This window comes from Lutra lutra, chromosome 1 (genome assembly GCF_902655055.1).
Source record: "Lutra lutra chromosome 1, mLutLut1.2, whole genome shotgun sequence".
Classification (NCBI taxonomy): Eukaryota; Metazoa; Chordata; class Mammalia; order Carnivora; family Mustelidae; genus Lutra; species Lutra lutra.
In genome coordinates, this window is record NC_062278.1 from 138410633 (window position 1) to 138424004 (window position 13372).

Here is a 13372-nt window from a genome sequence, read left to right on the forward strand (position 1 = left end):
TTGAATTAAACTGGATCTGTCAAGAAGAGAATTTCAGGTGCTATCAGTCTGGAATACATTATGAGGTTATTATATGTCTGATTTTATATAATTTTATGCAATTTTCTTCCTCCACCTTTCCTCCCTGCCCGCATGCCTGCCTACCTCCATCCTTCCTTCTTTCCTTGTCTTTCCTCCTTTTCTTCTCTCTGTTCCTTCCTCCTCTTTCTCTTATCTTTTTTCCTCAAGCAGATATTATTTTAAATTTCCGAACAACCTATGTCAGCAAGTCTGGCCAAGTTATCTTTGAAGCAAGATCAATTTGCATCCACTACGTCACAACCTGGTTCATCATTGATTTAATCGCTGCCCTGCCATTTGATCTCCTGTATGCTTTCAATGTCACAGTGGTGAGTAAAGAGCTCCCTTCTGCATGACCTTAAAGGTTATTTTTAACCCTGTGTTTATTTTCCACATGTTCAGGTTTTAAGTGTTTGTGACAGCCTGTGCACCCAGGATTTTATGCGCTCCTGAATAAAGACACCAAAGTGGCCAAGGGTATGCAAGCCACAGACAGTCCATTTGAAGAAGTTAGTTCCTTTTAAAAATATGCGTTACTGGTTTGAGTTATTTAATACCTAGACCATGGGGTGCCTGGGTGGCTCAGGTGGTTTAAGCCTCTGCCTTCGGCTCAAGTCATGATCTCAGGGTCCTGGGATGGAGCCCTACATCAGGCTCTCCACTCAGCAGAGAGCCTGCTTCCCCGCTCTCTCTCTCTGCCTGCTTCTCTGCCTACTTGTGATCTCTGTCTGTCAAATAAATAAATAAAATCTTTTAAAAAATAAATAAATACCTAGACCAGGATATACCAAAAGCCCGAGTTTATCATCAATACCAACTCAGAACAAATCCTTTGGGAAGGAAACCATCTGCAGGAATACAAGCCTTATTTTTCATTCCTTAGGCAGTTATTTGCCTCCAAAGTTTAGTGTAGAGTTTAAGATTTCTTCTAGTTTTAGGACTTTTACTCTCTACCTCTTGAGTATTTCATTATTCACTGGCAAAACAAAGAAAGGACAGATCAAGATACAGAAGAGTACTGAAATTAAAATAGAAGAATTCAACCAATTCTTAGAAGTCCTTGTAAAAATGTTGGGAGGAATAGAAACGTAAATGATACAATGACCATGAACTTGAGAGCTTTGTTGGGTCTTTGACTTTTCTGTAGGATTGTAACTTCTCCTCTTTCTTCATGGAAACTCTTTATACAAGCTCATGCCTTTCGCAGAAAAGCAAGAATATCCCTTGGTGGTAGCAGCTATTTTTACTATTGAACAATGGTTGTTCTTAAGAGCGTTAAGTGCTCCCTATACATAGAATTTTAGGGACATATAATAGCATTTTGGGGCCAATAATGCAATTTGCTCCTAGAGTTTTTTAAATTAACATATAATGTATTATTTGTTTCAGGGGTACAGGTCTGTGATTCATCAGTCTTACACAATTCACAGCACTCACCATAGCACATACCCTCCCCAATGTCCATCCCTCAGCCACTCTGTCCCTCTCATCTCACTGCCCAGCCACCCTCAGTTTGTTTCCTGAGATTAAGAGTTAAAGTAACAAATTTAAGCAGGCAAAAATTTACTAAACATTAGTTCAAATTAAACATATTTCTTTCTTAGTCGACAACCCCTTGAGATTCTTTATCAAGAATTTAAAAGCATAGTTTTCAATATTAAAGTGATCATTGTTTTTCAAATAGAGTCTTTATTGACTTCATAATGAAGATTGAACTGTAATCCTGCCTATTTAGTGCAGATTTGTGCAGTTGTTGATGACCTATGAGAGTATTTTTCTTTTCTTTTTCTTTTTTTTTTTAAGATGGAAAGTTGAGAGTGTCAACATCTTTAAGAGGTTTATAAGTCAACTGGAAGGAAACCTCTGGGGAAAAATTTAGTATATAATATCAATCAGTGCCACTTTGAATTGTTATCCAGGCTTTTTAAAGTGCTTTTTAAAATTGAATTTGACTAGATAAGTGTACTGTAATGAAAGCATAATGACTTAAAACAAGGCTTTTGCAAGACTGCAACAAAAAAATTTCCGAAGAAATATATAATTCACAAAATGTTAAAAATTTTCCACATTCTCCTGGAGAATTGTTAAATAAATGGTGTTTAATAGAGTGTGCTCTGAATTAAATTACTGCTTTGCTACTAAATACTAACAATATTGTTTTATATTCCACTTCTCTTTGGGCACTGAACAAATAAAATTGTTTAGAATATATATTATATAATAATTTGTAAAATATATACAATTTTAAGATATATAACCTGTTTATATATCATCAATATCCTCACTGCCTAAAATTAACACAAAGGATTTTTGAAAAAAGTCTAATTCTCATATTTTGATGAATTTTAAATATTTGCACACTTTTATTGAATTCTTGCTTCCTTTCTTCATTCTGTCTTGTGAAATCTGGCATGAACATTTTATAAAGAATGCGTGATATATCAACATCTACATTAGAAAGAAAGAAAAAGAGGAAGGAATAAAGGAATCTGTCTTCTCAGTGATAATTTTTGTTTCTCACAGGAGGAAGCATATGATCATTAACAAATTGGCACATAAATTTGCTATGCCCCCAAATAAATTATTCAAGATGAAATATTTTATTTGAACAGAAAAGCTTATTCAGTGTACTTATTATGTTTATTCCCTAGGAAAACATAAGTTACGAGGAGCGGTTTATGCATCATGTGATTTTTTTTATACTGCGCAGACTTAAAAGTAAATAAATAAATAAATAAATAAATAAATAAGCAAACACAGGTGTTGGCTTTCCAGATTTAAAATACATCCAGTAAGTTCATCTCTGTAGATGATATTCAAAAATTCATTACAACCATCAAAAATGTATTAGATACTCTAATTTTTACTTTGCCCATAATTGCTGGTGGTAAATATTTTATATACAACTCACATTTCTTTAATAAAATTTACTATGTATAAATCACTATGAAAGGCACTCTGAGAGACAAAGCTGTGAATGAGACATAGAAAATATGATAGAGTGAAAAAAGACAAAAGTATAAATCCCAGTCTTACTACTTACTGTCTGAGTGACTTCCTTGGGGAAGTTAACATCAAAATGGGCAAAATGAGTACAGAAATCACTACAGGGTTTCTCAGCAGCCTAAAAAGCCAACATTTCTATAAACTACCTTGCTAAGTGTCAAACACCCAGAAAGACCTCAGTACATGTTAATCAACTTCTCTCTCTCTTTCTCCCTCTAGTGGATAACCAGGGGGGTGGTCATGTCCTCCTGGTAATAGGGGAAACTGCCATTTGATAGGGGGTTCTGTTGAGTACATTACTGTCTTGCACCTGCCTATAAGCTGTTTCTAATTTTTATCAGTGACAAATTCAGAACTGCATCCCAAGAATAGAAAGAATACTTTCCCTTTTTTAGATTCTATATTTCCATCTAAATCAAATGTGCCTCTTTCTTATGTCATTCATTAAGAGCCCAAACTCACATTTTATAGCAAGAAGCTGTTGACTCAGATAGGAATAAGCATAGTTTATTTCAAAAATGTCAGCAAAATTACTGAGGCTACCCCGTCCTGGACACTAAGTTGTGTGTCCCTTATCTTTCCAAATGGCTATTGTTCTCATATAAGGACAGTCCCCCATTCTTCCCTCAAACTCATCTTAGCTACAGGTGTATTGTTTTAGTGCATACGAAAGCAGGACCTAGGAGAGTTTTCAAAAAATTTGGTTCATTTTAATTTTGGTTCCCAAAGCATGTCTGTTTGAGAGAGGGCTCAGAATGCAAAAGCATCAGGCACATGTTTGCTCTATTGATGGTGTTAGAGAGAAGAGAACACAGTCCAGGAGACAGGAGGTGCTACTGGTATTTGTGAGTAGATATTACACAAGTTTGATAGATCTAATCACTATTTGTTTCAAAAACTAAGTTAACTTTGTTACCACTTCACAGGGTTTTACTTCAGTGGGTACAAATTATTGTTATAAGGCCTGTCTTACATGGACGGAGGGATGTGGAATTGAAAGAACACCTATGCAAGAGGGGAGACACCTTATGTTCAATCCTGAAATCATAATGTGTTTCAGTTGTGTATCGGAATATACAAAATTAGATTCAATCAAATAAGTAGAGAAAAAAGATAAATCCTAAGGAAAATAAGTATTAATTTGAAGAAATTAAGTTGTCTTATCATCTTTTATTCTATCACCTCTCGATATAATATGTGGAGAAGGGACATTGGGATGGTCATAAAAATGACCATAGCATGGGATTCATGATTATATTTAATTTCAAGAACTTTCCAGAGTGGCTGGAAGTTAAAGTAACTGTAGCAGCATGCAAGGAGCCATGTGCCAAGTTGTGCTGCTCTGTCTCCTCCCGCAGGTGTCTCTCGTGCATCTCCTGAAGACTGTTCGGCTGCTGCGTCTTTTGCGTCTCCTGCAGAAGTTGGACCGTTATTCCCAGCATAGCACAATCGTCCTGACTCTGCTCATGTCCATGTTTGCGCTCCTTGCACACTGGATGGCGTGTATCTGGTATGTCATTGGAAAAATGGAGAGGGAAGACAACAGCCTTCTGAAGTGGGAAGTTGGTAAGGGCTTACATTTGTCACGTTTTCCATATTTAAGTGAAAAAAGAAGATTGTCTAGAATTTAGAGGAGGTGAAAGATGAGTCCATAAATATGTCCTCTGACTGTCGACTTGTCTAATGCTTTTTAGGGGTTTTGGGGCAGTGGTTCATGATGTAAGTGATTTCTTTTGAGAAAATTTTCTGGAAAATCCATATATATTTTTTAAAGAGTAATGGGTTAACATTTTAATGGGCTAACTGTTTAAAGTGACCAGTCAGGCTGTAGAAGTGTTTAGATAAGTAATGTGTGATCTTATCTGAAATAGCCAATGCAAGGCTAGTACCATTGAATCACTGGGCAACTGTTCTATGGCCAATCATTTCTGTGAGAGAGAGAGTGAATATATTATAATGACACACTTTCCACATTTAGTATACTTTGAGAATTTGTGATGATAGAGGGAACTGGATATTCACAAATATAATTTGTAGAATTTTGTGTCCCCATGATGCATGGGAATTTAAGGGAGATTTTTCCAAGTGTTACATAATTCTGCATAAATGAATCTGAAATGTTCTGCACAGAAACACATTTTTTAAACTTATGTTAACCACAAGAACTTTACAGAAAATGAAATTCTGAAGGCTATAACCCTCTATCCAAAAATATATGCATTCTTCTCCCAGTCATTGCCTTTAGAGAACTGTCATAGTATCCCATGTAGAATTCTTCTCCCCGCTACTCTTATTCTGACATTTCATCCAAAGAATCTGTTTCTTGGTTGGCTAGAAAATTCTTCACTTCTTTTCTCCAAAAATCAATCTTGAACTTTTGGAAGCTCAGACCTTTGTACAAGGGATGAAGCCACAAGAGATTCCCAAGAGAGAAACATGTTCTAACTTTTCTTACCTACACTTAATGGCAGAATGCATTGGGAACATCCTGGGTTGGCTCTCATACCACCCTCTCAGCAGAGGACATATACAAAGCCTTCAAAGTATGTCTTTGGAGAATGAGCTGGAGACCCTAAGAAAAACAGATTACAGGGAGCAAATCTCCTATCTATGTTCTTAAAAATACTCCTGCACGTCTCTGTTTTGACCCTAAGCTACATCAAAACAATGAGTATGTCCTGATAATTTTCATCTCAGATTGGTTTTATCTTCCTTATCAAAGTACTTCTTCTGTGTCTTGCTATGGATCTCAATTCTTAGAAATGAAGTCAAGAGAGAAATAAAACTGCAGTGTGAAAGCAGGAATGTTCTACATAAAGAGAATGTGAGATGACATGTGAAAGACTGAGAGAAGGAAGACAGGGAGAGGAAAAGACAATGAGGGGAAGGACACAGAAGAGTTGATTAAAAGGAGAACCAAAGTCGGGATTGTACTTGGATTAAAACATTTCCTGTCCTTTAGTATTGTTTCCATTTCTATTTTCTTGTCCTGAAGGTTCCTTCATCACACACTCTGGTGTAGTCCTAATGGCGTTCAGAATTACAGCATTAGATCTCTGCCCTTTGTTTTGAATCCATATTAAAGTTTTGACTTGTGGTCAGCCACCTGATTCCTTTCTGGGCCTGACCTAATTTCCTTCAGGCCCCAGACCTATGCAGTCATATTAATTTGTAAGTCTTGTCTAGTCTGAGAGTCTCCAGATGGGGAAATTCAGCTTATTCACGCTCTCAAATTTAGTTAGATGAGGAAAGCTTTTTGTTTCATTTCCAACACACCAGTTATGCTGCAGATGTACAAACTTGCTGCTGTTTTTCTTCCCACAAACACACAGAGGTATTGATTTTCCAAGAAAAAAAGAAGACAACCATCTAAACTGCTTCAGTATTACCCCCCAACCTCTCCTACTCTTATACCTGATGTTATGGTTCAGTGTAACGAACGGGAGCTTGTGAAATGGAACTCAACCCGCAAAGAAAGCACTGGCATAATACATGATGGGAAGAAAACACTGGGTTGGGGCAACAGAACTCGTCATGGCTCCACCACTAACTGATTGTGCGGCTTGCCGTAATTTTGTTCACCTCTGCAGGCCTTGGTTTTCTCATCTAGAACATGACAAAACTCGCCATATAACTCAAAAGTCTATTTCAGTTTCCATGATTTATGATGTTAATGGAAGAACAAACCCAGTACTGTGTGCTTATTTTTTTTTATCATAGTTCAGTGTCCACATAAACTGTCAATAGCAACCACCCAATGTCAACAAGTTTGAGGAAAAAGAATGTGTCAGGAAGTACGTCTTGTGATCACAGCATGTTAAAGAATTGATATGTTTTACTCAGTTATGATAAGAATAACTCAACCTTTATGTTTAGAGAATTAGATTTCCTGTCCAAACACCTCTCAGAATATGATCAGGAAGATAGTATGCTAATTGTGTCTGTTAATATTGGATTTATAGGCTTGGCGATAAGGAATTTCCCTTCCCTTAAAATTACTTGTATTATTGTTCATTTAGAATATTCGCCAGCTGAGATTGGGACACAAACTAAATAATTTTGACCTCTTCTACTTAATATTTTTTAATGAAGCAGCTGAGAATCTAGGTAAATTTAGTTTTTACTATGGAATTTGTACACTAGTACTGTCTTATCTTTTTTGGTTCAAGTACCATGAATCAAAAAATTCTTCACACAAATAAAATTTGATTAAATAACATTTTCTTTATGTTGTGACTAACATCAGATGTATAGAACAGATTTGTATTCCCAAGGGATAAAATGGAATTTTTTTTCTAATCATTAATTGCCTTGAAGTGATTCTTTCCCCCTTTTGTCCTTGGTAGTTCTACTACTCCCAGCTAGAGAGAGTTCCAATATTTTGCATCAGATCAAATCAAAGTTTAACTTTAAAAAGGATTGCAGGATTGCTTCTCTATAAGATACCTATATTTGGAAGGAAGAATTAATACCCATGGACTAATTGTACCAGAGGCTGGATATGAACTGATTTGCCTGGTGTTATTTTTACTTCATATTCTTATGTGCTTTTATGTTATATTTTAAGAAATGTAAGGTTGGCTTATTGTTTCGTGGAATTTTAGACTTGGGAGGACCTTAGTCCAACTTTTTTGATTTTATGGTGAAAAATCCAGCTGTAGGCTTTACAAGCTCTGTGATATAGGGGTTATTATCCGGTGTGTATTCACTGCTGTATCCTCACTGTGGTGTATAGTTCCTGGCACATGGCAAATGTGTAGAAAAAAAAATGTTGAATGAGTTAATCTTCATTCAATTACTAAATGACAGTCATGGGACAAGAGCTTAGGTTCCCTAACTCCTTGTGTACAATTCCTTCTAATAGTTTTGAATATTATGAAATTAGAGGAAATGGCTGTTTAGCAAATCTTTTCCAGCAGGATGATTGAGAGGAGAAGAACAAATAGGGTGATCACTTAAGATTTGGTTAGTCGGGGTGCCTGGGTGGCTCAGTTGGTTAAGCCGCTGCCTTTGGCTTGGGTCATGATGCCAGGATTCTGGGATGGAGCCCCACATTGGGTTCCTTGCTCGGCGGGGAGCCTGCTTCTCCCCTGCCTGCCATTCCTCCTGCTTGTGCTTGCCCTCTCCCTCTCTCCCTTTTGCTCTCTCCCTCTCTCTGTCAAATAAGTAAATTAAAAAAAAAAAAAAAAGAAGGTTTGGTTACTCATTCAAAAAATACTTTTTGAGTACCCACTACATGCTTGCTTGGTCCTGTGTAAGGCACTCGAGTTACCAAAACTAAAGTACTTAATGTCATGGAACTTAAAGTCCAGTAGTTAAACAGAGACAAATAGCTCAATGGATATATCACAGTGTGATAGTTCTATAACTGGAACGTGCATAGAGGGGAGGTAGCTAGATCTAACTAGCATATCAGCAAAGGCTTTTCCAAGATGAGCTGGTTTTAAAGGATGAATAGGTCTTGTCTCTGCAGATGCTGAGAAAGGGGCATGGATGAGGGCAGGAACATGACTACATGAGGCAGGTCAAGCGCATAAAGGGTGAATGGGATAGTAAGGTGATGAAGCTAAAGTGTCAGGTAGTCAGGGACCGGCCCTTTAAAGACCATTCATGCTAAGCCTTCGAGTTTGGACTTCCTCCTAGGCTATAGTGAAGCATAAAATTCTCTCAAGCAGTGATCCTTTGAATATAGAACCCCAGGGAAAAGGGGGAGATGTTTTGCTCTGCTTCATTTTCAATATCTATAAACTGGCAATAATAATGGTGCCTACCTCATTAGGGCTGCCAGTACTAAATTAGGAAATCTATGGGAACCATTTAATACTGTGCCTGGCACTTAGCAAATTCTCAATAGATAGTAGCCATTATAGCCATCATTACCATTTTATTATGACAGTTACTTCTAATAAAGAATGTACCGTGAACTGTGACTAGTGATACTTAACGATTTTATATGGGAAGAGTATTAAGAAATGCTCTAAAAAAATATTTCCCTTTAAGTTTAGTTGTAGTGCTGGACAACGAATTTTATGTTTTTGCCTATCTTCAAAATTAAAAAGGCCACACTTTATATGTAGTCAGTCTTGGAAAAATTAGTAAATTTCACATAGTCTGACAGTTGCACGCATACAGATTTCCCCTTCCAGGTTAATACAGGCGACAGGTCCAACATCTATCCTATCAGCTTGTTGGGATATAGAAAAATTTTATAGAACTTAGTACTTCAAGGGCAAGATTTAATACTACATTAAAGAGGCATAACACAACTGAGTCTAAGTGTGTTTTTTTTTTAATTTTTTAAAGATGTATTTATTTGAGAGGGGAGGGGACAAGAGAGAATCTCAGACCACTCCCCACTGAGTGCAGAGCCCCACAGGGCTCCATCTTCTCACCCAGAGATCATGACCTGAGCTGACATCAAGAGTCAGATGTTGAACCGATTGAGACATCCAGGAACTCATAAGTGTGCTTTTTAAATTAAAATTTTTATTTTGGCTGCAGACATATTTTAGAATGATCTCTTTGGTGCGGAGGGGTGTCTTTACTTGTTTTCTATAAGAAGACTTCAATAAATACCCAGCTAGAAATTTCTGAGAAGATATGCGTATTTCTGTACATCTCAATTAATGTAGGGATATATTATTTTAATGAAAACTTATGAAGTCCAATTAATGACTGATAAAGCTCAATTATTAATATTGAATTAGTCCTTAAAGAGGTTCTGAGGATACTGAATAGAATATAATGGTTCTGATCAAGTGAGAAAGATTTGTATTTGTATTTTGCTTCTAGGATTCATTAGGCATGTGATTTTGGCCAAGATGATTTCAGTACATGACCTTTTACACAAGGATCTTTAATTTTCTTGTCTGTAAAATGGGTATGGTAGTATTGACCCTCAGTGCTTTTGAGTGTTAGAGGCACTCAAGTTGACATACCTAACATAGTCTGGTACATAGTACATTCTGATAGCTGAGAACTACCACCATTACGACACCTCCTTCATTCTTTATACTAATTAGGGCTATTCTCGAACTGCAGCTACCTGCTGAAACTTACATCAGTGAGCTATGTAGCGTTGAAATAGCAGTACTATTGAAGCGTAGTGAGGAGGTGATATTTCTGTAACAGTCATGATTCTTGGTTGCAAACAAAAACAGAAAAGGAATCCATCAACAGGACATGCAGACTCAGAATTAGAGAGGGAACGAGACTTAGGGAAAGAACATGATCCAAGGCAGCTCCGAAGGTCCCAATGCAGGAAGCACAGTTGCTAACGTTTTGCAAACAGGCCTACATATGTTTCTGTCTTTGTAGATGCTATGACAGAGTCCTAACCTCCTCTTTGTCTCTGATTCGCAACCCCCGAAGGGAGAATCCAATTGGCCAAGCTTAGTTATATGCTCAAACACTGACTACTGGGGTGAGAAGGCCCTCCCACCTTCCATTTCCACGGTGGAAAGCAGGGCCCTGTATCTCCATTACGATGTATGACCGAGAGAATACCTGCTTCACCTAAGATTTTAGACAGTCAAAAAAAAAAAAAAAAAAAAAAAGAATGTCTTCTACAATAAAATTTTTACCCTTACATTTAAAAACAGTACAACTCAGATGCCTGGGTGCTCAGTGGATTAAGTGGCTGCCTTCAGCTCAGGCCATGATCCCAGGGTCCTGGGATCGAGTCCTGCATCAAGCTCCTTGCTATGCGGGGAGCCTGCTTCTCCCTCTGCCTGCTGCACCACCTGCTGGTGCTTGCTCTCTGTCTCTCTCTCCCTTATAGATAAATAAATAAAATCCTTTAAAAAATAAAAATAAAAACAGTACAACTTACAAAAACATTTATTAAAATGCCTCTGAATCATACGCTTCTCAGACATCAACATGTCGAATGGAATTAGCTGGAGCATGGAGTTGTGGTGATTATCAAGGCTTTTGCTTACTATAATACAGTCTGTGCCCCTTATGTAAACGTCACAGTGGCCTTCTACTTACCAAGCTGTTCCCTCTGCTAGACTGCATCTTGGTCAGTAGCTCCCAGTTGTAGCCGAAATGCTTCCTTATATTCTTTCTCAAAGCTATCTCTATTTCTAAAGCTATGACATGCTGAACTTTAAAATAGATAATCTGCTACAGAGGTTAGAGATGAGAGTATACTATAATAGAAGCATTTTTATCTTTTAATCCTTTGGCTGGAGCAAGCTTATCCATTGTGGATGCCTGAAAGTGTATCTGTATCATTGACAAAAAAAAAAAAAAAAGAAAGAAAGAAAAAAGAAAAAAAGGAGAAAAACAAGCCCAAAAATCTAGAATGGGAAGAAAAGGATTAAGTGAGATATCATTTTCAAACTTTCATCGACCATTTTAATCCTAAATCTGATCCTCGTTGGATAAAACATCATAAAAGCTGATTGATTTGTAGGGCTCTCTGGTTATTAACTGCTTAGCATTTACAAGCCTCATGCAATGGGGGAAAAAAATAACCAGTCTTATGATATTGTGAGCTGGTTATTTCAATAACTATACCAATTTTTCCTTAAGATAGAATTGACTAGTACTCTACATTTTTAGGTTTTGTATAAAAGATTATAAAAAACTAGATTCTCATTTTATAGAATATATGAAAGGGGAGAAAAAGCCTAAAATGAAGGTCTCCAGCCATTAAAATATACCCTAGTGAGGGACACCTGTGCTCTTTTTTTAAAAACACAAGATCTTAAACTTTAACATGTACTGAAATCACCTGAGTATTGTATTAAAATACAGATTCTAACTCAGTAAGTCTGAGGTAGAGCCTGAGACCCAGCATGTTTAACAAGCTCCCAGGTGAAGTCCAGGCTGCTGGTCCCCCATCATAGTTTGAGTAGCAAGGTTTTTAAAAAGTCTGGGAGATTTCTGTGACTTTGATATTCCCGGTTTATAAACAGTCCTAAACCAGCAACAGCTCAGTCCTTCTTATCTTTTTCCACATTCTTGTCCCTTTTCAATCCTCATTTCGTATGTGGATTTTCTTGGATATGGTAATGGATCAGGGGGTTCCACTGAGAAAGAATTAACCTCAATGCTGAAGCAATACAACACTATGGTTTATTTATTTATTTTTTTAGAGAGTTTATTTTTCAGAGGGAGAAAGAGAGAGTAAAGCAGGGGGAGCAGCAGGCAGAGGGAGAAGCAAGCTGCTTCTTCTGCTGAGCAAGGAGCCCAGTGTGGGACTGATCCCAGAACACTGAAATCATGACCTGAGCTGAAGACGGACACTTAACCAGCTGAGCCACCCAGGCGTCACAACACAGTGGTTTAAATATCATCATCAGAAACAATTTATATTACTGGTAGTTCTGAGAAACTAAAATTGAATACTATCAGTTTTAAAAGAGTTGCCAATGCTCTATTCTATTTTGATAAAGATGTCTATAAAACAGCAATGCTTTCCTGTTTTCAGAGCAAGAGTTTACTCTCTTGCCAAAAGAGTAAATGGTATATTCTTTTCTTTCTTTCTTTCTTTTTCCTTCCTCCCTTCCTTCCTTCCTTCCTTCCTTCTAGTAAAGTTGACGCACAATGTTACATTAGTTTCAGGTGGCAAATGGTTTATTCTTAAAATTCAGATTTCCATTGTACTTTCTGAATATAATGATAAACTTTACTTATAAAAATTGAGGAAATAAATTATATATTAATGTCCAATTCTAAGGTTGAAATTATCTCTGTAGTCTAACCTTGGGTGTTTCAAAATTATTTGGGCATTTAGAAATCAAGCAGCACAAAATTAGCTTTTTTTAAAAAAATGTTTTATTTTGTTTTTAAAGATTTTATTTATTTATTTGTCAGAGAGAGAGAGCACAAGCAGAGGGAACAGCAGGCAGAGGGAGAGGCAGGCACCCCGCTGAGCAAGGAGACCAATGCAGGACTCAATCCCAGCCAGCAGCCTGGGACCATGACCCAAGCCGAAGGCAGACACTTAACCGACTGAGCCACCCAGGCTTCCCACAAAATTAGCTTTTAATTGCATAATGTTCTCAATCCTTTGATAGGGAAATTCAGGGTTTCAGGTGGCAGACTGGGAGTTAACATGATTTCACGTTGCCAGAGTTGCTCAATAAGAGGACATGCTTCATACTTAACAATTAGAAAATACTGAAGCTGAAATATACTCAGAATATCCTCATACCAGAGTTTCCAAATACGTTCAAGCTTCAGATGATATGCTCCAAGCAATAAATGGTTCTATTGTCATATAAGTTTGAGGTATGAAGCTACTCCATCCCATTCTGAAGGACGGAAAGGTAAATTAGCACAGTGTGAGCTCAGA

The 13372-nt window shown here is 37.2% G+C and overlaps 1 protein-coding gene across 1 annotated transcript in view; it reads left to right on the forward strand.

Annotated features, from left to right (window-relative positions):
• The window catches only part of KCNH8 (potassium voltage-gated channel subfamily H member 8), a 385143-nt gene that overhangs the window by 258954 nt on the left and 112817 nt on the right, over positions 1-13372 (forward strand). Inside the window, exons 6-7 of the mRNA XM_047737762.1 lie at positions 232-389; positions 4425-4632. Of these exons, the coding sequence (XP_047593718.1) occupies positions 232-389; positions 4425-4632 (366 nt within the window). The remainder of the gene's footprint in view (positions 1-231; positions 390-4424; positions 4633-13372) is intronic.